We start from the raw sequence: 24,459 nt of genomic DNA, 5'->3' as shown, positions 1-24,459 counted from the left end.
AGAAAGCAACTAGTTCAGCATACAATTCAATTGTTTAAATATTTTCCCTGGAGATAACCGCTGTGTTTTGGTATGCAGTGAAAGTCTTTATTTGTGCATGCTATTTCATCACAGAATATTAAGAAGACTCAAATGTCAGGATTTTATAAAATAATGATTGTTACTGGTTCATCAAAAGCATTTGTAAGTGAAACTGGCTTTTTCTTTTTAACTGCAAGTGCAAAACAGTTTGTTATTGCTAATTCTTACCAAAGCCCAGAGGTTTTTATCCACCAATGCCTTTGCTTAAATCAGGGCAAACGTCAATACAGTGTAAAAGGCAAATAATTTCTTAGTAATAAATTTGAAGATATTTTTGACCTCATGGACTCCCTGAAAGAGTCTTGGGTACTTCCAGAGGTCTTCAGACCACTCATTGAGAGTTGCTGTTGTTATACAAGGTAAACATCATTAGAGACCAGGAATGGAACAGAAACAAGTGGGAGAAGAACTGTTCCCAGCGCTGGGAAATAAATCTGGAAAGAAGTTTCAACCTATTGTCTGGATTTATGACTTCCATAAAGTTGAGCACTTAAAGAAGGAGAGAGAGAGAGAGAGAGAGCGAGAGAGAGAGAGAGAGAGAGATAGCCTCCTAAAACCTGAATCAGCCTGCCTGCCAGCTTAAAGTTTGGATTTGTAATAACTTAAAATATTCTCATATGTTGGTAGTTTGGGGGCCCTATCTTAATGTGCTGTTTGTGGGCTGGCGGACTGAGAAGGCCAGGTAGAAATGACCATAAAACTACCAGACAGGGAGATGACTATGAAAGCACTAGACAGGGGTAGAAAGGGGGGAAATAAACTCTCAAGCTGAGTCTTACATCAAATATCCTAAAGCACATGAAGAAAACTTATTTTCATCTAAAAGCTCAAATTATATCAGTGGCAACAAATGCTATCAGCTTTCTGTGAAGTGACAGACTCACTTCAAAGATAGCCAGCCATGCCCTGGCCGGTTTTTCTCAGTGCGCTGCAGGTTCAATTCCAGTCAAAGGAATGTACCTAGGTTGCAGGCTCCCCGCCCCCCCCCCCCCTCCACACCCCCAGTCAGGGGGCAAGCAATCCATGATGTCTCTCACATCAACGTTTCTCTCTCTCTGTCTCTCCCCCTCCCTTCCACTCTCTAAAAATTAATGGGAAGCCTGGCCGGTGTGGCTTGGTGGTTGAGCATTGACCCATGAACCAAAGGTTGGGGTTCTATTCCTGGTTAGGGCACATGCCTGGGTTGCAGCTCATCCCCAGTAGGGGGTGTGCAGAGGCAGTCAATTCAATGCTTCTCATCATTGATGTCTCTATCCTTCCTGTCTCTAAAATAAATTAAATTAAAAATCAATGGGGGAAAAATGTCCTCGGGTGAGGATTAATAACAACAACAAAGACAGACAGCTCAACAATCAGGATATTGATTCACTCCAAAAGATATAAAAATAATAGGGTAGTCTGAAATGATTTTTAAAAAAGTATATTTAGATTCCCCAGAAATTTCTAGTTCCATACTCAGCTTAATAATTGTTTGAGAATAGAGGTGACATAAAGATGTTTTCAACATATAATAATAGTTAACAAAAAATGTCTAGTGTTTATTTCAGCAGAACTCAAGTTTATTTCTCATAATCCAAATTCTTAAGGGTTATTTGTCCCTAGCCAGTTGCTCAGTGGATGGAGTGTCAGTCTGTGGACTGAAGGGTCCCAGATTCAATTCCAGTCAAAGGCATATGCTCAGGTTGCAGGCTTGACCCCTATTAGGGGGCATGCAGGAGGCAGCTGACCAATGATTCTCTCTCACCATTGATGTTTCTATCTCTCCCTCTCCCTCTCTGAAATCAATAAAAATATATTTTAAAATGAACTATCACAGCATGTTTGCCTTTATAATCAGTAAGATTAGAGTCTAAAGTTAAAGTATATTTTTTTATGAGTCAAAGTCTGAAGCATTTACTAAAGATATTTATTAGAAAAAACATTTTGCTAATATTTCAGTTTATTCCCACTGATAATTTGATTTTGTAAAAGAGCAAAAAGAGATACATTTGGTTTTGCACATAAACACTTAAATACAATATATTTTTAGATCTCTTTCTGGAGATTTCAATTATACATTTCATTTTCCTAAACTGTCCCTTGGACAGAAAGAGATTTAAGTAGATGATATCAGATTAATGATGAAACCAAATAGCAGTGAGGACCCTGCACTAGAAACATAAAAGACACGCATAAATTAGATGAGTACCAGTGTTTCCAGTAGAACCCTTAATGTGTAGAGCAAGGTTTAGGAATAGGTGTAAAGATTGGGACTCTGGCTGTAGGATAAATAACTCACTGAAAATATTAGGAATCATCAAACTTTCCTTTTTGTTTTTATCATGGATCCCTATCTGTAAAATTTTATGTACAGAGCCCCAATGTGCATCCAATATGCATCTATAATAAGATGCATATTTTACCATGTGAGTATCTTAAGGCATATGACATACTCGGTAAATTTCCATTCATATTTTTAAATCTTTACTTCAGGTACTCATCTGATATTTTCCTTTTTCTTTTGGGGCACCTTGTCATCTGTTTAAGTGGAGTCCATTTTTACCTTGTAATGTGGCTGGCGAGTATAGTTCACATAGGGTGTTAATTCTTCCATTTTCTCTTTGGACATGAGTTTTTGTATTATCAGTTTAGTTTCTGAAGCTATTTTAAGCCACTTGTCCATTTTCTGAAGGTTTGGTAAAAACTAGATAACCTTATTCCGTAAAGTCACTTGGCCAGGTACATTCACATCGTAATATGTGAATACTAAAAGGGAAAGAATAGGTGAAGGTATCACTGTCTAACCTTCCATGTTGTGGGATTCTCCATACCTTCAGGACACCCAGCATACTGTACTAACATGACTCTCTGACCTGGAGGCCAGCATTGGGTTTCAGTAGTATATTAATTTTAATAAAGCTTTTATTTCTTGTGTAAGTCTAAAAGTAGGTATAAATAGAAGGTCAGGTGTTTCCTTTTTGAACATCATTGAGTACTGTAGTCTATCTATCTGTGTTCTAGAGAACCAGGCTGTAATATTAACTCTAAATTAGTGATCTTCCATGTTTCTAGTGTGGATATGGTGGGCAGAAAGATAAGTGGAACTATTTCTCTGGTGACATGAGACTGTCATAATGAGTATGGAACCTTTTTGACCTTAAGAGAAACTGGTTGTCATTCTGTCCCTAAATTATTACTATTACTAGAGGCCCGGTGCATGAAAATTCATGCGCTGGAGCGGGGGGTCCCTCAGCCCGGCCTGCCCCCTCTCACAGTCCAGGAGCCCTCAGGGGCGGGAGTCGACCCGGCGATCAAGGGAAGACAACGCCCCATCACACCTCTGCTGCTGCCACTGACGGTAGCGCAAGCCTTGGCCGGCCCTGGTTACCTGAGCCTCAGGCTGGCCCTGGGCGGCTGGGGGGCTGAGGGGACTGGGGGTCTCCGGAGGCAGGCATGTGGAGTGGCTGGACCTGTCTGGAGGTGGGCCTGGCCTTGCTGCGCACCTGCCGCCCCAGTGGAGCTGAGGGGGCTGGGCACCGCCATCTTGTGCTGTGGGTGCTGCCATCTTTGAGGGCGGAGCAGTCAATTAGCATATTCCCTACTTATTGGCTGTGGGCGCCACCATCTTTGTGGCATGAGGGTCAATTAGCATATTTCCTCTTTATTAGATAGGATTGTACAGATAGAATTTCATACCAGCAGTTTCAGTTATTTATGGGATAGAAAGGGATGGGAAATGAATTTCACAAGTGGCAAAGAAATATACTAGATGTACCGGTTAATGCGGATTTTTTTCAATAGATGGAGTTACACATATGTTGATATATATACGATTTGATATGTGTGCTGTTTTGTTGTATTGACAACAAGCTTCAAAACTTCCTATGTCAAATTTTCTGAAGGTGTTAACATCATAGATATTTTTTACACTTAAAAATGTCGAATTTTGTGCCCCCCCAAAAAAAGCATTTGTGGGAAGTTTCAATTCATTATTTTATTTTGAAGAAAAGTGCTGCTGAATACTTCAGGAAGCTTATGGTGAACATGCTCCATCTCAAGATACTTGTGAACACTGGTTTAAATGCTTTAAAAGTGATGATTTTGATGTGAAAGACAAAGAATGTCCAGGTCCACTGAGAAAGTTTGAAGACCAACAGTTACAAGCATTATTGGATGAAGATGCGTGTCAAACTCAAAAACAACTTACAGAAAGATTAAATGTTGCTTAGCAAACAATTTATGATCATTTACAAGCAATGGGAAAGATTTTAAAGGAAGGAAAATGGGTGCCACATCAACTGAACGAAAGACAAATGGAAAACCGAAAAGTCATCAGTAAAATGTTGCTTCAGCAGCACGTAAGAAAGTCTTTTTTGCATCAAATTGTGACTGGTGATGAAAGTGGATTTATTTTGAGAATCCCAAATGTACAAAATCATGGGTTGATCCAGGTCAACCATCAACATCGACTGCAAGGCCAGATTGCTTCGGAAAGAAGACAATTTTCTGCATTTGGTGGGACCAGGAAGGTGTGGTGTATTTTGAGCTTCTAAAACCAGCTGAAACCATTAATACTGATCACTACTGACAACAAACAATCAATTTGAACCATACTTTGATTGTGAAATGACCAGAATGGTTCATAGGTCAACACTCAACCACTGAGCCACACCGGCCAGGCTTTACCAATTATTAACTCTTAACTGAAGACTCCAAACTATGTGCTGGACATTACCTCGGGCTCTTTATATCTGTAACTAGATTCCATTTCTTTATATTTCTTCTTGGGGGTGTGTGTGGGGGAATCCCTTGATAGTTATTATCCTGATTATGGCCCTGGATCCATGGAAGGGAAAGCATTATACTGCTGTTCAACAGTGTATCAGACCCATTTGTTTCTTTTCTCCTTTGTTTCTATTGCCCTAGGAGAGTATTAGTGTGAGATGTCTGAGGTTTTACTGCCTATGTTTTCTTCTAGAATTTTTATTATTTTGGGACTTAAATTTAAGTTTTTTTATCCATTTTGAGTTTATTCTTGTGTATGGTATAAGCTGGTGATCTAGTTACATTTTATTTTGCATATATCTGTCCAATTTTCCTAACACCATTTATTGAAGAGACTATCTTTACTCCATTGTATGCTCTTGCTTCATTTGTCAAATATTAATTGACCATAATGGTGTGGATTAATTTGTGGAGGGGGGGGGGTCTCTGCTCTGTTCCATTGGTCTATATGCCTATTCTTGTGCCAGTACCACGCTGTTTTGTTACAGTAGCTTTGTAGTATAGTTTTATTAGAGTATTATGATCCCTGCAAGTTTGTTATTCATTCTCAAGAGTGCTGAGGCTTTTGGGGTCTTTTCTGGTTCCATTTAAATTTTTTAAATATTTGTTCCAGATCTGTGAAATATGCCATTAGCATTTTAATAGAGATTGTGTTGAATCTGCAGATTGCTTTGTGTAGTATGGACATTTTAATGGTGTTAATTCTTCAATCCATGAACACTGCATATGCTTCCACTTGTTCATGTCTTCCTGTTTCATTTTTTCAGTGTCCTGTAGTTTTCCGAGTACAGGTCTTTTATCTCCTTGATTAAGTATATTCCTAGGTATCTTATTTTTTGTTGTTGCCATGGTAAATGGGATTTTTTTTTAGTTTCTCTTTCTGACAGTTCATTATTGGTGTATAAAAATGACATCAATTCATGGATGTTAATTTGTATCCAGTAGCACTTTGCCAAATTCATTTATTAAATCTAGCAGGTTTTTGGTGTATTCTGTAGAGTTTTCTATGTACAGTATCATGCCATCTGCAAATAATGACAGTTTTATAGCCTCCTTTCCAATTTTGATGCCTTTTATTTTTTTTCTTGTCTAATTGCTGTGGTTAGGATTTCCAGTGCTATATTGAATAAGAATGGTGAAAGCAGACACCTGTCTTGTTCCTGATCTTAAGGAAAGCACTTTTAGTTTTTGCCAGTTGAGTATGTTGGCTGTAGGTTTGTCATATATGGTCATTATTATGTTGAGGTATGATCCCTATATTCCCACTTTGCTGAAAATATTTATCATAAATGGTGCCAGATTTTATCAAATTTGCACCTACTGATATGATCATGTAATTTTTATTCTTCGCTTTGTTTGTGACGTATCACATTCATCGATTTGTGAATATTGTGCCAGCCTTCCATTCCTGGAGTAAACCTTTGTATATGATGTATGATCTTTTTGATATATTGATGGATCCAATTTGCTAATATTTTGTTGAAGATTTTAGCATCTATAATCATCAAGGATATTTGCTGTAATTTTCTTTCTTTGTAGTGTCTATATCTGGTTTTGGAATTAGAATAATGCTGGCTTTTTAAAAAGAGCTTGGAAGTCTTCTCTCCTCTTCAGGTTTTTTTTTACAATAGTTTGAGGAGGTTAGGTATCTGTTCTTAGAATGTTTGGTAAAACTCACCTGTGAAGACATCAGTCTATGACTTTTGTTTATTGGGAGTGTTTTGATTACTTCTTCATTTCTCGTTATCAGCCTATTCAGGTTTTCTGGTTCTTCCTGATTGAGTTTTGTAAGATTATATGTTTCTAGGAGTTTGTCCATTTTGCCCATGTTGTCCAATTTGTTGGCATATAGTTATTTAAAGTGTTTTCTTACAATGCTTTCTAGTTCTGTGATGTCAGTTGTTACTTCGCCTCTTTCATTTCTGATTTTATTCATTTGGTTCCTCTTTGTTTCTTGATGAGTCAGGCTAAAAGTTCATCAATCTTGTTTATCTTTTCTAGTCATGGTTTCATTGATCTTTGTATTGTTTGTGTTTAGTCTGTCAGTTATTTCCACTCTGATCTTTATTTTTCCTTCCTTCTACTTTGGGCTTTTCTTGTTCTCTTTTTAATTCTTTTTGTCATAGGGTTAGATTGTTTATTTGAGCTTTTTCTTGTTTCTTGAGGTAGGCCTGCAATGCTATGAACTTTCCTCTCGGGATTGATTTAGCTGTGTCCCAGAAATTTGGGGTGGTTGTGTGTTTGTTTTCATTTGTTTCCAGGAAGTTTCTTTTTTTCCCTTGATCTCATTGGTAACCAATTCATTGTTTAATAACATGCTACTTAGCCTCCATATATTTGAATGTTTTTTTGTGTTTTTATTATAGTTGATTTTTTTAAAAATACATTTTATTGATTTTTTACAGAGAGGAAGGGAGAGAGAGAGAAACATCGATGGGAGAGAAACATCGATCAGCCGCCTCCTGCACATCTCCAACTGGGGATGTGCCCGCAACCCAGGTACATGCCCTTGACCGGAATCGAACCTGGGACCCCTCAGTCCGCAGGCCGACGCTCTATCCACTGAGCCAAACCGGTTTCGGCAATAATAGTTGATTTTTAGTTTCATGCCATTGTGATCCGAGAAGATGCTTGATAAGATTTCCATCTTCTTCAGTTTGTTAAGAATTATTTTGTGTCCTAACATGTCTATTTTTTAGAATGTTCCAGGTATACTTGAGAAGAATATATATTCTGCAGCTTTGGGATGAAATGATCTGTGAATATCAATTAATCCCCCTGATCTGGTGTGTTGTTTAAGGCCTCTGTTTTCTTCTTGATTTTTCTTCCAAAAGATCTATCCAGTGATTTCAGCAGGGTGCTAAAGTCCCCCTACTATGACTATATTGCTGTCAATTTCTTTCTAAAGTCCACCAAGAATATTCTTTATATTTTTAGATGCTTCTATATTTACCAGTGTTATATTTTCTTGTTGTATCGATCCCTTTAATATTATGTAGTAACCTTCTTTGTCTCTTTTATGGGCCTTTGTTTTGAAGTCTATTATGTCAGATATGAGTATTGCTACTCCTGCTTTTTTCTTTCCATTTTCATCTGTATGGAATATATTTTTTCATCCTTTCACTTTTGGGTTGTGTGAATCTTTTGCTTTGAGGTAAGTCTCTTGTAGATACTGTATACACACACACACACACACACACACGACATATACACATATTTTCTTATTCAGGTACCCTATGTCTTTTGATTGGAGCATTTAACCCATTTACAGTTAAGGTTATTTTTGAAGGTACTTAATTATTTCCATTTTCTTCTTTATACCCATCTTCCTCTCCAAAATCATCTTTTTCTTAAAGCAGTCCCTTTAACATTTCCTGCAACATTGGTTTAGTGGTAATGTACTCTTTTAGTCTTTTTTGTCTAGGAAGCTCTTTATTTCGCCTTCAATTTTAAATGATAGCCTTCCTTGGTAGAGTATTCTTAGATTCAGCTCCTTGCTTTTCATTGCTTTGAATATTTCATGCCAATTCCTTCTGGCCTGAAATGTTTTTGTTGAGAAATCAACTGACAGTCTAATGGGAACTCCTTTGTAGCTAACTTTCTGTCTCTCTCTTGCTACCTTTAAGGTTCTTTATTTGTCTTTAATGTTTGTCACTTCAATTATAATGTGTCTTGGTATGGGTCCCATGAGGTTCATCTTGTTTGGGACCCTCAGTGCTTCCTGCACTTATGTTACTTTTTCCTTCACCCACTGAGGGAAGTATTCTTGTCATTATCTCTTTAAACAAGTTTTCTATTTCTTGCTTCTCCTTCTGTTTCCCCTGTGATGCAAAATGTTGTTACGTTTCATATTGTCCCAAAGATCCCTTAAATTATCCTGGTTTTAAATTCTTTTCATTTTTGCTGCTCTAATAGAGTGGGTTTTTTCTGCTTTGTTCTCCATTCATTGATTTGAGCTTCCACTTCATTTACTCTACTTTTAATTCCTTCCCCTGTATTTTTTTCCTTCCTGTGTATTCTTGATGTCAGACATGGTAGTCTTCATTTCTGACTTGTTCTTGTTCATGGTTTCTATTTCCTTGTTCATGCTATCGTAATTCCCACTAATTGCCTTGTAATTCTCACTAAATTCCTTGAACATCTTTATAACCATTACTTTGAACTCTGTCATCAGATAAATTGCTTTCATCCATTTCATTTTTATGGAGATTCTTCCCTTTCTTTCATTTGGGGTTGTTTGTCTCCCCATTTTAGCTGTCTCTTTGTGTTTGTTTCTATGTGTTAGGTGGAATTGCTTTCCCTCCCAGTCTTTGTGGGGTGGCCTTCTGTAGTAAATGTCCTGTGGGACTCAATGGTGCAGTCTTCTTGATCTCCTGAGCTGAATACTCCAGGAATGTCCGTTTTATCTATTATATGAACTCTCCTGTTGTAATTTGGTCTTGATTGCTGTTGGCCTGTTCATGTGTGTGATCAACCCTCAGCTAGCCGACTGTGAGGCTCGACTCTGACCATGTCATGTAAGTTGTTGTACAGGAGTGCCAGCGGCTGCAATGGTCATGCAAGTGGCAAGTATCTGCAGAAGTGGCAGTGACAGGGTTCCGGGGAATCATAAGTTTTACACTTGGATTATGGTGATTTCAGATTAGAAGTGCCCTCAAGACCTCCTTCTCTGCTCAAGGCCTTCATAGACTGAAATCCAGGTGTTGGCTGGGCTATCTTCTCAACCAGAAGCCTGGCTAGAGTAGGACCGGCTTCTGTGGCTCTAGAATGCATAGCAGCTGTGAAGCCAGCCTTGGAGATAGAGGTCCTAGGAATTATCTTTTATCTTTTGTTCAGAGTGACTACTGTTAAAATTTTAATGAATAACCTGTTTAGTTTTTGTTGTGTGTGAATACATAGATGTAGACACATACACAATGTATTGTTTTTACAAACTTTATATGTAATGACCATTTTTCTATATAATTAGATATTTCCTAACATTTTAATGACTACATAAGGTTGCATTGTTTAAATGGATTCTAATTTATTTGGTACCCTGTCAATGTTTAGGATGCTTCCAATTTTTTTCCTTACGAGAGCATTATTACTTTTTTTTTTTTTTTTTTGGCTTGATCAGGAAAACAAATTTCCAAGTACTTTTTAAGACCTAGAATATCCACAACGAGGTCTTATAAGCTCATGAAATAACATCACTTCTTTGCATAGAATCTCTTGGCTTTATAGTTACCTTTGGGTTCCAAATAAAAACACCTCCAATTCACCCCTTTTGATTTTCATACCAATAAATATGACTTTCTGTGAATTTTATACTCATATTTAATGGGTACCCCTGGAATAAATGAATTTATATGTGGTTTGGTATACAATTTTCTTTGTTATATTCAGGAGAAAATAAAATCTCATTTGTTGAGAGTTGCAAGTAATTTTTTATTTTTATTTGTTAAATCCTCACCCAAGGATATTTTTAAATTGATTTTGAGAGAGAAACATCATTGTGAAAGAAAAGCGCCGATCAGTTGCCTCCCATATATGCCCCAATCAGGAATGGAACCCACAACCTATGTATGTTCCCTAACCAGGAATCAAACCCGCAGTCTTTTGGTGTACAGGATGATGCTCCAATTAACTGAGCCACGTGGCCAAGGCACAGGAAATATTTTAATGTTTTTCACCATCTATGTTTAAATTTATAGTTAAGAACTTTTGTATTTTCTGTAATTCTATATAATAAAGAGCTAATATGCAAATCGTTGTCACACCCTCGTGCCTGGGCCGGGGGACCTGAAGCCACGCCCCTCACCCGGTGGGGCTTGATGGGGGATCTGAGGCTGTGTCCCCCACCTGGCACTGGGCCGAGGGACCTGAGGCTGTACCCCCCAGCCCTGCAGGGCTTGATGGGGGTGGGGCCGGCCGGGTCTTGGGCGATTTCGAGGCACACGCGGGTGGGTGGGGACTTGACTCTGGGTCCTGTGGCGTGCCCCAGACTCTGACAGGAGGGAGATTTTCATACACATTTTACTAATTTTCTTTCATCTCTGACACTTCTATTATAGAGAAAGGGCAAATAGCAATATTAAAATATTCCCTCTAATTCCTTTTTTTAAATTTTTTTAAATTTATTTGTTTTTAATTTTATTGTTTAAAGTATTACAAATAGTAGTACATATGTCTTCCCCCCCCCCCCCCATTGACCTTCCCCTGGCCTCCCCTACCCCGTGGCACATGCCCTCACCCCACCCCACCCAGTGTCTTGTGTCCATTGGTTATGCTTATATGCATGCATACAAGTCCTTCGGTGGATCTCTTACCTCCTCCCCCTCACCCCTCCCCAGCCTTCCCACTGTAATTTGACAATTTGTTCGATGCTTCCCTGCCTCTGTATCTGTCTTCAATTCTTTTTTTAATGTGCACGAATTTTGTGCACCGGGCCACTAGTGTTAATATATTTCTGTGATGTTTGTGAGCAGTTTTTTAATAATAATTTAAGGTTTTAATGAGCCATGTTTTGGGTGTAGTAATGCTTTTTTTCCCTCCCTCCCTCTTTTTTTTTTCTTTTTCTTTCTTTTCTTTTTTTTTTTTTTTTTTTTTTTTTTTTTTTTTTTTTTTTTTTTGTCTTTATGTAGGTTGCTTCTATCTTTGCTTTTGCCACCTGTGGAGGTTTTAAGGGCAAAACAGAAATTCTAGTGAGTTGTCCTAAAGTTCCTGAAAATAAAACCATTACAGCTACTTTTGGTTATCCATTCAGGTGAGTTATTTGTTTGTTTTTATGGTTTAACAACTCTTTTTGCTTTCATATTGACCCATTAAGATTTCCAGCAATTTATTAATCTTGGAGGATAAAAAAATTTTAATTGCATCCTCATTTGTAAATAGTGGTCATTGATACTCAAACTGTGGTACATAGACCAATGTCTGTCTTCCAACTGTTTCCCTAGTCTGTGGTGAAATAAAATGATAGAAAATGGGAGTAAGCATTTAAAAATTATTAAATGACATTGCCTTGACATTTGTATTCTATCATCCTACAGTGGATTAGAAATTTAATAACAAAACAGAGACTGCTCCATCACCATAGTGTGAGAAGTCATGATTTGGAAGCAAACACAACATGAAAAAAATTCAAATTTCTCATATGTTCACCATTACTAAATAATAGTGTTCTTTATATAATTTTAGGACATGGATTTATGTGAAATGAGTTTCTATGGAGTTCCTATCCTATGATAAAACTTCATTTTCTTACCCTCAAATTAAAATGAATTTTTGTTGTTGTTAATCCTCACCCGAGGATATTTTTCCTTTGATTTTTAGAGAGAGTAGAAGGGAGGGGGAGAAAGAGAGAAACATGAATGTGAGAGAGACACATCAATTGGTTGCCTCCTGTACTGGCCTCAACCAGGGCCAGGGTTCAAGCCTGCAACCGAGGTACGTGCCCTTGACTGGAATCGAACCTGCAACCCTTCAGTCCACGGGCTGATGCTCTACTGAACCAAACAGACCAGGGCCAAAATGAATATGTTGTGAATTCTTCTATTTGACTTTAATATTCATTGAACAGTTATTTAATGTATCCTATGTTTAAGCCATAGTGTGAAGCTCTTTTCACTTACTCTAACTACTTTCTTGACCTCTCTAGGATTCAGTTTTTCTGGTCAGTATATTGGAAATATTACCTAGTAAGGTCATTTTGATGATTAAATTAAATCTTACATTAAAGATCTGTCAGTTAGCAAGTGCTTGGTATCATTGCCGCTCCATCTCCCAACTCTTCTCTTATAAATTTGCTGTACAAGGAACTCTTACTGCATCTTTAGCAATAGTACTCTTGTGAATTATGGATAGGGAAAATTAAAGACAAAGTGAAGTTGGCAGGTAATTAAATCCAGGATTAAAATGTGAATTATTATAATTGGCTTTCCTGGTGCTAGTCACACAGTCTCTTTCTTAGAATGGAATATTATGTCTCAAATTGTAAACTGTTTTGTATCAGCCCTCTTACTCTGTTACAGTTTCAATGCAGAAGATAGTATCTGGATTTGTAAATGTTTAAGTCTGTATTAAATCTATCACAAATCAATTACTAGAAATGTATAGTTTGTATATATATTATGAAAATCTTAAATTCATTTTAATATTTGAATTTTTCCTTTTCAAAAGAAAAATGTTTTTAATTTATAAGATAAAGCAAAGTTGGTTTACAGTTATGAGTACATAAAGCACAGGGTTTTGTCTTGTATTATTTATTAATTGTTATTTTTCCATTCAAACAACTGTAAACCTACTTTTACCTTGCCCTGTATTTGGGGAATATTTTTTTTAATGTCATTTTAATATTCTGCCTGTGTATTTTTGTCTCTGTTGGAGGAGTCCAGATAATTTATTGGTGCATTTCTTTTAATAGGTTGAATCAAGCATCATTTCAGGCTTCTCCAGTAAATGTGTGTAATATAAGTTGGAACAATTTAGTCCTTGTTGGAGATTATGCTTCTTCTGCACAATTCTATGTTACGTTTGCAGTCTTTGTCTTCCTGTACTGCATTACTGCTCTTCTGCTCTATCTTGGTTACACAAACCTATATCGGGATAGTCGAAAACTTCCCATGATTGTAAGTAATCACTTCCCTTTTATACAAAAATAATTTGTATATGATAAATATGTATTATATTTGCAATAAAATATAGATTTCCTTACACTGTAAATAAAAATTCTTGTCATGAGTGAGTTCAACATATTTTGACCTATGTTTGCCATGAGGTTGAGTTTTCTCCTGTTGTCATGTTTAAGCCAATTCTTTTAGGGTGTTTGAAGCACTTTTTCTGTACTCTAGGGAGTGTTGAGGTTTGCTTCTTACTCTGTTTTAACCTGGGAAAACCTCAGATACGTAATAGAGCATCTTAGGTTGCAACTAGCAGAGAAATTAAGTAGAACTGCTGACTATACTAGTAGTTTCATAACTGTGGTCCCACTTCTTCCCTTTTTTCTCTCTTCTCAAAGACCCCCTGTACGCCTCTACGATATGATCTTGAGATTAACAGTCAAGAAATTAGCAAACTATAGCCCACAAGCCAAATCTGATTCATTGTTTTTTGTTTTAATAAAGTTTTTTTGGAACATAGCTGCACTCAATCGTTTACAATATTGTCTATGACTGCTTTCATGCTACAGTGGCAGAGTTAAGTACTTATAACAGAGATAAAAAATATTTACTGTCTTGCCTTTTTTTAAGAAAAAAAAATTGCTGACTCCTGGTCTAAATTCCTTAATTTCTTAAGTTAAAACCTGAGGCAGATAATTCTATAAGAATTATAGAATTCAGCATTAGTGGCATTCATGAGTTAATTTTGAAACTTTAGATGACAACAAAATATTTGGATTTGAAGTCCTAGCACCTTTCTTGACTTTAGTCTGCTGAGCTAAAGAATAGAAATAATCTCTAATATTTATTAGTAGAATCTGCCCTGGATCATTGGTGACAGATTCAGAGATAAGCCATGGGTTTAAGCTTGATCTCCACTACAGAAAAATAAGTACAAAGGCAGTATTAGTGTTACTGACTTGAAGGGAGAACCAGAGGTGTTTTTTGTGATACTGATCATTTATATCTTGAGAAAATACTGACATGCTAATTATTTATGAGTTTACTTTAAAGAGAAGGTAATTAAATATGAAGAAATTATGAAATAAGATAACAGGTTTTACTTATTTACTTATTTTTAATTTTTGCTGCCTGGATCATAAGAATGCAAATGGTAAGTAAGGAATAAAACAATTTTTTATCATCCATGTTTATTTCATTTTTTTATATATAGAAGAGATTCTTAAACCTGACATTTTCATAAAACATTTCTTTATTGTTAGGTGCCTTCCAGAAAGACATCAACTATTTGTAATGCTTAATCAACAGAAATTACATGTTAGGCAGCTATAAAACTATGATGATCAGATATTATATTTTGTTAAAATTCTTTATAACTTATATTTAAATGAAGACATTTCTTGCCATGTTGTCATTATCCCAACAAATTAAGTTAAATTTAGCAGTGAGCCTTTCATTTCTCATATTTTGTTTAATAAGCTTTAAAGTGACCACACTTTTAAAAGCAACATTCAAATCTAGTTTTTATCTTTTTTCAATAAATGTTTATTGATTTCAGAGAGGAAGGGAGAGGGTGAGAGAGATAGAAACATCAATGATGAGAGAGAATCTTTGATCATCTGCCTCTTGGATTCCCCACACCGAGGATCAAGCCTGCAATCCAGGCATATGCTTTGACCAGGGAACCAACCATGACCTTGTTCATAGGTCAGCACTCAACCTCTGAACCATGCCGGTTGGGCCAAATCTAGTTTTTTTTTGTGGAAGGTTTTTCTGTCTAATAAAATTGATCTAGTTGCATCAATCAGAAAGTTAAAAGTAATTTTTCACCTCAGTGATCAATTAGTGATCATATAGATAGATAATTCGGAATTAATTCCTTAAATGTTGTTTTGTTTTTTTTTTGATATAGCATATAATAGATGCTTTTTGTAGTAAAAGTCCAGCTTCTAAATTAAATTTTGAATTCTACATTTATTTTATTTTATTTTTAAAATATATATCTTTATTGATTTCAGAGAGGAAGGGAAAGGGAAAGAGAGATAGAAACATCAATGATGTGGGAGAATCATCGATTGGCTGCCTCCTGCACATCCCCTAATGGAGCTCAAGCCCGCAACCCAGGCATGTGCCCTTGACCGGAATCAAACCTGGGACCCTTCAATCTGCAGGCGGACGCTCTTTCCACTGAGCTAAACCAGCTAGGGCTTGAATTCTACTTTTAATTTAAACATATATAAAAAAGTTTCTCAAGATACCCAAATTTTTAAATATAGCCAAATATGGCATTGGTTTTTTATTTTAAAGTACTGTTTGTTAATGATGACATTCTTTTATTTTAGCAATCTTCTGCTAAGGTATTTCTAGGAACATTTCAATTGTGACATTAAATTCACTAGAGGCCCAGTGCACGAAATTGTGCATGGGTAGGGTCCCTAGGCCTAGCCTGCAATCAGGGCCATTTTCCACCTGATTGCCAGTTTCCAGTCCTGCCCAGTCGTCATTCACTCTGGTTCCCTGTGGTTCCCCATTGGCCATCCAGCGATTGGAACCTGTGGGCTGCCAGGAGGGACCGAGAGGTGGTCAATACACCTTATAGCGACTAGCTGATCGGTCATTCTGGTCATTATGCCATTATGGTTGCTGGCCTTTTATTATATAGGATTATAGTTCCCTTTTTAAGTAAATGTACTACTTTTTTGTGTTAAGTAGCAGGAACTTAAGGGTTCTAGGCCATGTGGAGAGTCAGGAATACCATAAAATAAAACCAAACAAATATAGGGTATCCCAGATCCTAAAAATCTCTTATAAATCATATCCTGATGATTGGTAGGACTAGGACTGCCATAGGCAGCTGCAGTGTGAACTGCTGCAGAACTCTAGGTATGCCGAAACCGGTTTGGCTCAGTGGATAGAGTGTCGGCCTGTGGACTGAGAGGTCCCGGGTTCGATTCCGGTCAGGGGCATGTACCTGGGTTGCGGGCACATCCCCGGTGGGGGATGTGCAAGAGGCAGCTGATGGATGTTTCTCTCTCATCGATGTTTCTAACTCTCTCTATCTCTCTTCCTTCCTCTCTGTGAAAAATCAATAAAATATATTTAAAAAAAAAAAAAAAGAACTCTAGGTATGCATGGTGCATTGTCTTAACTAGAATCCTGAGCAGGACAAAATCTATCTTCAGAGACCCACATTTCCTCCTCATCCTAGGGTTACTCAGTGCATTATTTTCAGAAAAGTTTTTGAAGAATGTCATGTCTTAAGCCATCAGCAAAGTAGATTTAAAGAACATAATCATGAAAGGGAAAAACCAGCTTGTTGTTTAATTTGGAGGGAAAAAACCTAAAAATTAAGAGGATTGATGTATATATTGGTCAAAGCTGTGAACTTGAGCCCAGAGATTACTTTTTAAACATGTGGTAACCTCATACATACTACTTCTCAGTTCTCTAAAAGTCATTGTATTTCTAGCAAGGGTTTAGGAAATGTCTACCTGCAGCAAAAAGGAACTCCCTCAGTGCAAAAATTTAAGCTATAAAGTTTCTGTCCTTTTCTCTTTGATCTACATTTGTTAAAAGGATCAGTAACAGTAGAACGCTCAGATACAAAATGTAAATACCTCCATGTTTGTAAAGTTAATTGTATTGTTTTGGGTTCTCTAATCACAAGATATTTATTCAATGTCATTTTGACCAAGTGAACAAGCTACATGTAACGTAATTTCTGTATTTCATAAGTGGTCACTGGTGTTTATCCTAAATAAATAACTAAGAGCTGGCTGGCAAAAGTAATTAAAAACTAATCAGATTCATTTTTAAAACAAAACACTTCTGGGATAAGCTCCAGAATCCATTCCTGAGCTTGGAGTTTCGCTGCAGCTGTGTACAAACTCATACTAGTAGCCTTGAGTATACCCTAATACATAACATTAAAAGATACAAATTTTACATTATTCCCACTTTGGTCTTTAATTTAAAGGAAGACTAAAAAAAATGGGACTTATATTTTATATTACACAAATGCATATTTTTAAAAAGTGTTATTTAGATCTTTATAACAATACTAATTGACAAATTTTAGTTTCCCAGCAGAAAGGATTAAGAGTAGATGTTTCTTTTCCTTTCTTCATCTTATTAGTTCGAGAAGAAACTATCCAAAATATTAAAAACTTCAGTTCTGATTTTAGAAATACAATAACTAGCAAAGGCTTTAGAAAATTACTAGGATAAGATATTTTCAGAGAGATTTCTTTCTTGTTCTTTTATTATAATGAGCATTCTGAAAATTTCATGATCATGAATTTAAAAAGACTAGTCTTCCTGATAAGGCTTTTCACCATTCGATTTTGCATATCATGGAGAATTAGATTTAAAGTTAGTTTTGTCAGAACAATCTGATAAAGCAGACAAAGAGTAAGGGAGTTAAAGAGTATATGCAAGGGATTATATTGAAGGACCTTAGAATATAAATTAAGGAGGGAAATTAGAGCATAAATGAGGTTGAGAGACAATAAACAAGTGCTAAGATCAGATTGTAGGTCTCCATGGGGGATGTTTTTAAGGTGCAGTGCCAGAGAGAGGTAGTTGGAAAGAGAAGTGCTAGTGGGGAGTGGGCTGTTTAAAATAGAGAATTTGAAGGGATACAATTATTGGTAATAATGGTCTAAGATATGATTCTGGGAGTGAGTGGCTTAGGTATGCTTGTGGTAAGGGCTATGTAAAACCTTGATTTCTTTTTTTTTTTTTTTTAATATATTTTACTGATTTTCCACAGAGAGGAAGGGAGAAGGATAGAGAGTGAGAAACATCTATGAGAGAGAAACACCAACCAGCTGCCTCCTGCACACCCCCTACTGGGGATATGCCCGCAACCAAGGTACATGCCCCCGACTGGAATCGAACCTGGGACCCTTCAGTCCACAGGCCGACGCTCCATCCACTGAGCCAAACTGGCTAGGGCAAACCTTTATTTCTAGTGTAAATATCTTTCACTCCTAAAGAGATGATTGAGTCTTATTTAGTGTTGTTGCTCAGGCTTTGGGCTAGTAATAATAAACAGCAATGTTTATTATGTTGACTGTGCCCTTTTTTATAAAGTATACATGAAGGCCATTTCTCAGTACCATGGGATTCGATGTAATCTCAATTCCTTCATTATGGATTTAAATTTAGTATTTTTAAATTTACTGTTCATTATTAATTCATACTTCTTTTTACTTTAGGACTTTGTTGTTACTCTTGTTGTCACATTCTTGTGGCTGGTGAGCACTTCAGCCTGGGCTAAAGCTCTTACAGATATTAAAATAGCTACCAGTCACAGTATTGTCCAGGAACTTGCACCCTGTCGTTCTTCAGAATTGAAGTGTTATTTTGGCTCTGTGACTAGTATGGGATCCCTAAATGTATCTGTGGTATGTATGCAGTATTTATAAGATATTTCATTTCGCTTATTTGAAAAACCTTACCTAATAATTTAAGAAAACAATAGCTTTTAATAATTTCTAGATGTGTTGGGTTTTATTTTTAGTAAACTGTCAGAATCCTGGTTACCATATAATCTTTACCTTTATGACAACAAAGAAAAGTTTGTTAGAAAAGTTAGAAAATGGGTTTGAACAAGATCATAATTGAGTCTTTTTTGTCATTAAAATTGACTAGGCAAGACTTTTACCTGATAGGTATTAATAATAGTCACTAACATTTATTAAGTCAATATGTCAGGTGTTACACTAAGGGCATTACACTCATATCTTACGTGATCCAACAATCTAAGGGAATGTGGGAGGTGGCACTATTATCTTCACTTCACAACTGGGAAAAAATGTAGCTCCTGTTAGTTCACCCAAGTTGGCAAACCAAGGTTTGAACTAGATCTGACTTTAGAACTCGTTCTCTAATCTTATTTGCTCTGAGTATGAAAGTAATACTTTTCTGGCTTAATAAATAACCTAAAAAATTAAGTCTACATAAATGTACATATTCTTCAGTCCTCTATTTTACCAAAATTCAGATCAATATATAATTAAATATAATGTTATATGGAGTATATTATGTTTAGGAACGTCTTCGTGTCTTTTTAAGAAGTGTTGGATGAAGTTAGCACTGTCTTATAAAGCAATTTGGCCAAATTTTTGCTTTATAACTTTGTAATCGAAAAATCACCTTTTTTGCACTTACATCGATTGATAATATCTGAAATGGACAGTTTCAGAAATGTTTTTGTATGCAAATATACAAAAAGGTATAAAGCTTTGCCTTCAGTAATATGATAGTACTCTGAAGCTTCTTATCCCACTCTTACTTCATATTCTTTTTATAAATATAAGACCATATTTATATTTCTTGAATTTAGGGGAAAAAATGTGAAAATAGGACAGCTTCAGTTTATTCATCTTTGAGACTTCTTACCAAATTTATACCAGAGACTAATGTAAGATGTGAAATAAAGTTCTTCTGACTCCTTTTCTCTTCTACCTATTGTTGGAGTAAGAAAGATGGTAGGTAGTAGGGGGTATAAAGTAGGGAAGTAGGAAAAAATACACAAAGCAACTTAAAGGAGGGATTTAGTTATGCTCTCAAATTTAATCCTATTTTTTATAGTAGTGAGCATGCAAAAATAAGATTTATTTTTAGTCATGGTTTTATATGTTACAAACTTAGAGATTTAGCTTTTTTCATTGGGAATAAGTCATTATATATTCGAATTTGGCATTTAAATATAAAGTATTTTTTATTCCACGTCATATGTAGTTTAAACTTCAAATGAAATGATGGTATACTGCCTGGAAATGTTAAGTATTTAAGGAAAACTAAGATGGGTATGAATATTTAAGTAGATATTAGATCTTCATGTTTATTTTTCTCTTTCTTAGATCTTTGGCTTTCTGAATATGATACTTTGGGGAGGAAATGCATGGTTTGTGTACAAGGAGACCAGCTTACACAGTCCATCAAATACTTCTGCTTCTAATACCCAAGGAGGTATTCCACCTACTGGAATATAATTTAAGGGAGAAGTATACTGTATGAAATATACGTCTATACTATGACCTGTTGTCAACATCTTGAGAAGCATTATGTGTTTCTAATAAAAGTAATGGCTTTTTCAATAAATTGGTGGGTTTAAAATTTTGCTGCTTTTTTACACAAAGCCTGTACCTTTCCCAGAAATTTAAGATGTAAATGTATTCGTACGTGTAAATTTGAAAATTCAGGGCCTATTATGAGATGATACACATTTTAAATGAACATTAATTTCTTCACTAACTTGTTTGCCTTCCAGAGTGTTTACACCTTAAGCTTAACATATATCTTCACTCAGAAAAGAGTTATATTGTCATATCATAATAGGAAGGAAAATCTATTTGGAATATACACTACTGTCAGTTTGTACAGATCATATACCTAAGACCTATCTTTAAGAAAGCCTTGATTACATAAATCATATTTAGAAAAAAAACATATTTAGTTGAGAATTTATATCAGGACATTGTTTATATGTATGGAAAATTTTTAATTGCAAAGACTGGGTGTATGTTTTATTTGTTTTTCTAAATGACCTACAGTACTTAATAGGTGTGCTAAAATGTTTTGGGAGTGGGGGTTGAAAATTTTTAATAGGTGTGTGTGAATAATTCTGTCTCATAAGATGTAAGCTTCCATTATGCTGATTGTTTAATAGACTCGCTATATAAGCAGAAAGAACATGGTTCATCTAGATATTTTTATATGTATGGGCATTACTCTTAGTGATATTTGTTGTCCTTTGTTGCTCATGCCACTTAACTGCAGGTTGAGACCTATTCTCCTTGCAAGTAGAATAAAATAATGCACTTTTTTTGGCAGACCCTATTCATATGTTTAAAAAAATTAAGATTGCCTTTTATTTTTGAAACCTTTAATATTTAGATTCAATGAAGTTGTTACTGAATTTAGCATTGATATTGTAAAATAAATGCAATTTGGATTTCATATTTCTTAACATTCATTCTTATTTCACAAATGGTTGATAAAGAAATTATGCATCATAAACAAGGAATCTTTGATGTTTTTAATTTGTATTTCTCTGATTGCTATTGAGGTTGGTGATCTTTCTTTGTATTTAATGGCCCCTTAGGTGTCCCCTATTCTGTATTGCCTATTTATCTTCATGGATTGTGCTTTTTGTGTCTTTAGGTATATTTTGAATCCAAGGCTTATTCACATTTTGCTTCCTAATCTTTTTGTTGTACAGGCCAGATTTTGTATTCTTACCACTTGATTGTTTATTTGTGAAGCATGTCTTGCTACTGCCTTATTTTTGTTGATTTTATTCATGACAAGAATTGTCAGTATGAGAATATATCTTTTATGCAACCAACTTAATAAAGAAGTCAAAAGAAAGAGTGCACTGATTGTTATATTACAAAGAAACCTTCATCTTAAAGGCATGAGCAATGCAAAATAAAATTAATTTTCCAAGCAAGCAATAGAATATCACAGTAGTTTGTTGGGTTTTTTTTTATCTTTGGCAAGGAATAAAAGATAAAAAATGCTTTGGAGACCCTGCGTCTATCCTTTTTTTTCTTTCAATCTCATTTTTTTAAATGTTTGTTTATAACCTTCAAGCAAAACCTTTTCTAATTGACTGTCCATCAATTAGGCACACAGATTCTTGATTAAGTGTGCATGCCCTGGAGCCTAACTGAATTTTAATCTTGGCTTCACCACACACTAGCTAATTAACTAAGCAAATTACTTACCCCCTCTCTGTATGCCTCAATTTGGTTATCTGAAAAATGGGAATAAGAATGCTATGGACCTAAAAGTACTTAAAAGGATAAAGTGAGTTAATAGACATAAACTCCTTTGACCTAAGAGAGTATTTATGAGGATGAAGGGAGATAATAAATGTAAAGTCCTTAGGAACAACGTTGAAAAAAAGTAGGTTGTTTATAAATGTTTACTATGATTACTAACTTGATAGCATCTAAAAGAGACTCTTAACCTGGAGTCCATGGGAAGGGTGGTAGTCTGGAACAGAAAGGCAGGACAAGCTTCAGGATTACATGAGCCTCCCTTTATTTTCCCCAAAGAGTTTCGGATGTCTTGGTGTTTATATGTCTGTTATGGTAGAAGTACTTAAAGTTAAGGACATTAAAAGTTAATAACTATTGAGATTACGGTAGATCTAGAAAGCAGTGCATTTTGTTGCCTTTTCACTCCCTGATTTTGAGTCAACATTACAGGGTTCAGTAATTTATAGGATAATTTCCAGTATGGAAGAAATAACAGCTTTGAATTTTACTCAGTGGTAGGTTACAAAGAATTATTTGTAAACAGCATCAGTACTAATGTTTGTGTGAATTGAGGTCAATTGGATAATGATACTTAAAATAATTACTAACCTGCTGTAAATGTTAAGGACAGTATTGCTTTCTGTGTCACACTTAATTTTTAAATGTATGTAGTATTTAAGATAAATAAGTATAAGCAATAATATATAACTGAGTCCCCACCAGTAGGTTGAACAAATATTAACATTTTGTTTTCTTAATGTCAGATTTGCTCTGGTTTTGTCTTTTTAAGGAAATAAAAGATCACAACTACAGCTTTTTCCTTTCTGAAGTACAGTTAGATTTTTCTCACCTTTCACTAAAATAGCACTGGGAAAAATATTTTTGGGAATGTGTGAAGCCTTCTCTAGGACATCACTAGAAGTAGAACTGTTGGGAAGTGAGATACATTTCAGTTGTAACTTGGGTATTACAAAATTGTTCAGTAAAGTGCTTGTACCAATTGAGTTTCCCACCAACAATATATGAGTCTCTCTCTTGCCCCATATCCTTGCCAGTATTTGATTTTATTGGACCATATAGCCAATCTGATGGGTTTGAAATGGTATTTTGATATTTTTTTAATTTGTGGCTCTCTGATTGTTATTGAGGTTGGTGATCTTTCTCTGTATTTATTGGCCACTTGGGTTTTTCCTATTCTGTGTTGCCTATTCATCTTCATGGTTGGTTTAGTGCTTTTTGTGTCTTGAGAAATCCTCAATGTCATAAAGATAACCATCTCTGTTTTCTTAATTTTAGTTTTGCTTTTTACTTTTAGGTCGTTAAGCCAATTAATATAGGAACAGAGAAACCTGACAGAATGATCTGTGTTTGGACTTGTAGACAAGGAAGTAGACAATATTGGCATGAGAGTAGAGTAGCTAGGTAGGGAAGAAGGTGAAAACAGACATGGGAGGAAAGGAAGGAGACTGACCAGCAATCCTGGTAAATTCAAAGAATAGGTGTGGTGGGAATTATTAGAATGAGAGAACTGAAGAGGTGGCTGATTGTGGTCAGAAAGAATTTGGAGGGGCAATTAGGGTAATAAGGTATTGAATGTGGTTATGAAGGTGAATGAATAAAGTGTAATGGAGACAAGAAAAACCAGAGTACTCCCCAGGTTCTTGGGAATGAAATTGTGATTAAAGTTCTATTTATCTTAGATCTCTACTTGGGTCATATAGCTTCCTTCTCAATTCTGATAATAGATCAATAGATTCTGTAAAAAGACAAACACATAAATCTATTCTTTCTTGAAACAATCTAGCAATGGTCAGAATAGCCGTAATGTTCTTCACATAGGAAAATGGCTTGAAACTCCTTTCTATAATTATGGACAAAGCTAGGGTTTCAGGTCTATCCAGAAGTAAAGGATCTACATGATACTTTTTGTCAATAGGAAACAATGCTACTCAAACTTTAATATGCATATAAACTAATTATCTGAGGAATGTGTTAAAATGCAGATAATGGTTTAGTAGGTCCAGAGTGAGGCCTAAAATTCTGCATTTCTCCTGGTTCTAAAATTATGCTGATAGCTGCTAATCAGTGGATGAATCAAATTAAATATTTTCCTCTCTAAAAACACAATTATTAAAAGCATGGCCCATTTGGAACTGATCTTGCCATCAAGAAAGTATATGCTCAGGAGAACTGATGATAAATTTGTCATTTTGATTTCCTAGGATTATGATGATGAATAA

At 35.7% G+C, this 24,459-nt stretch overlaps 1 protein-coding gene across 2 annotated transcripts in view; it reads left to right on the top strand.

The window, feature by feature from the left end:
• Positions 1 to 21,824, top strand: part of SYPL1 (synaptophysin like 1) — a 28,920-nt gene extending 7,096 nt beyond the window's left edge. The window contains exons 2-5 of one of the 2 annotated variants that reach the window (XM_059655706.1): positions 11,472 to 11,593; positions 13,250 to 13,454; positions 18,665 to 18,853; positions 20,315 to 21,824. In XM_059655706.1, the coding sequence (XP_059511689.1) occupies positions 11,472 to 11,593; positions 13,250 to 13,454; positions 18,665 to 18,853; positions 20,315 to 20,446 (648 nt within the window). In that variant the 3' untranslated portion in view covers positions 20,447 to 21,824. The remainder of the gene's footprint in view (positions 1 to 11,471; positions 11,594 to 13,249; positions 13,455 to 18,664; positions 18,854 to 20,314) is intronic. The other variant, XM_059655708.1, reaches the window with a different exon arrangement.
• The last annotated feature ends 2,635 nt before the right edge of the window (positions 21,825 to 24,459 follow it).

Source organism: Myotis daubentonii, chromosome 10, assembly GCF_963259705.1.
Source record: "Myotis daubentonii chromosome 10, mMyoDau2.1, whole genome shotgun sequence".
In the NCBI taxonomy this organism is placed as follows: Eukaryota; Metazoa; Chordata; class Mammalia; order Chiroptera; family Vespertilionidae; genus Myotis; species Myotis daubentonii.
This window is presented reverse-complemented; position numbering and strand designations above follow the sequence as displayed.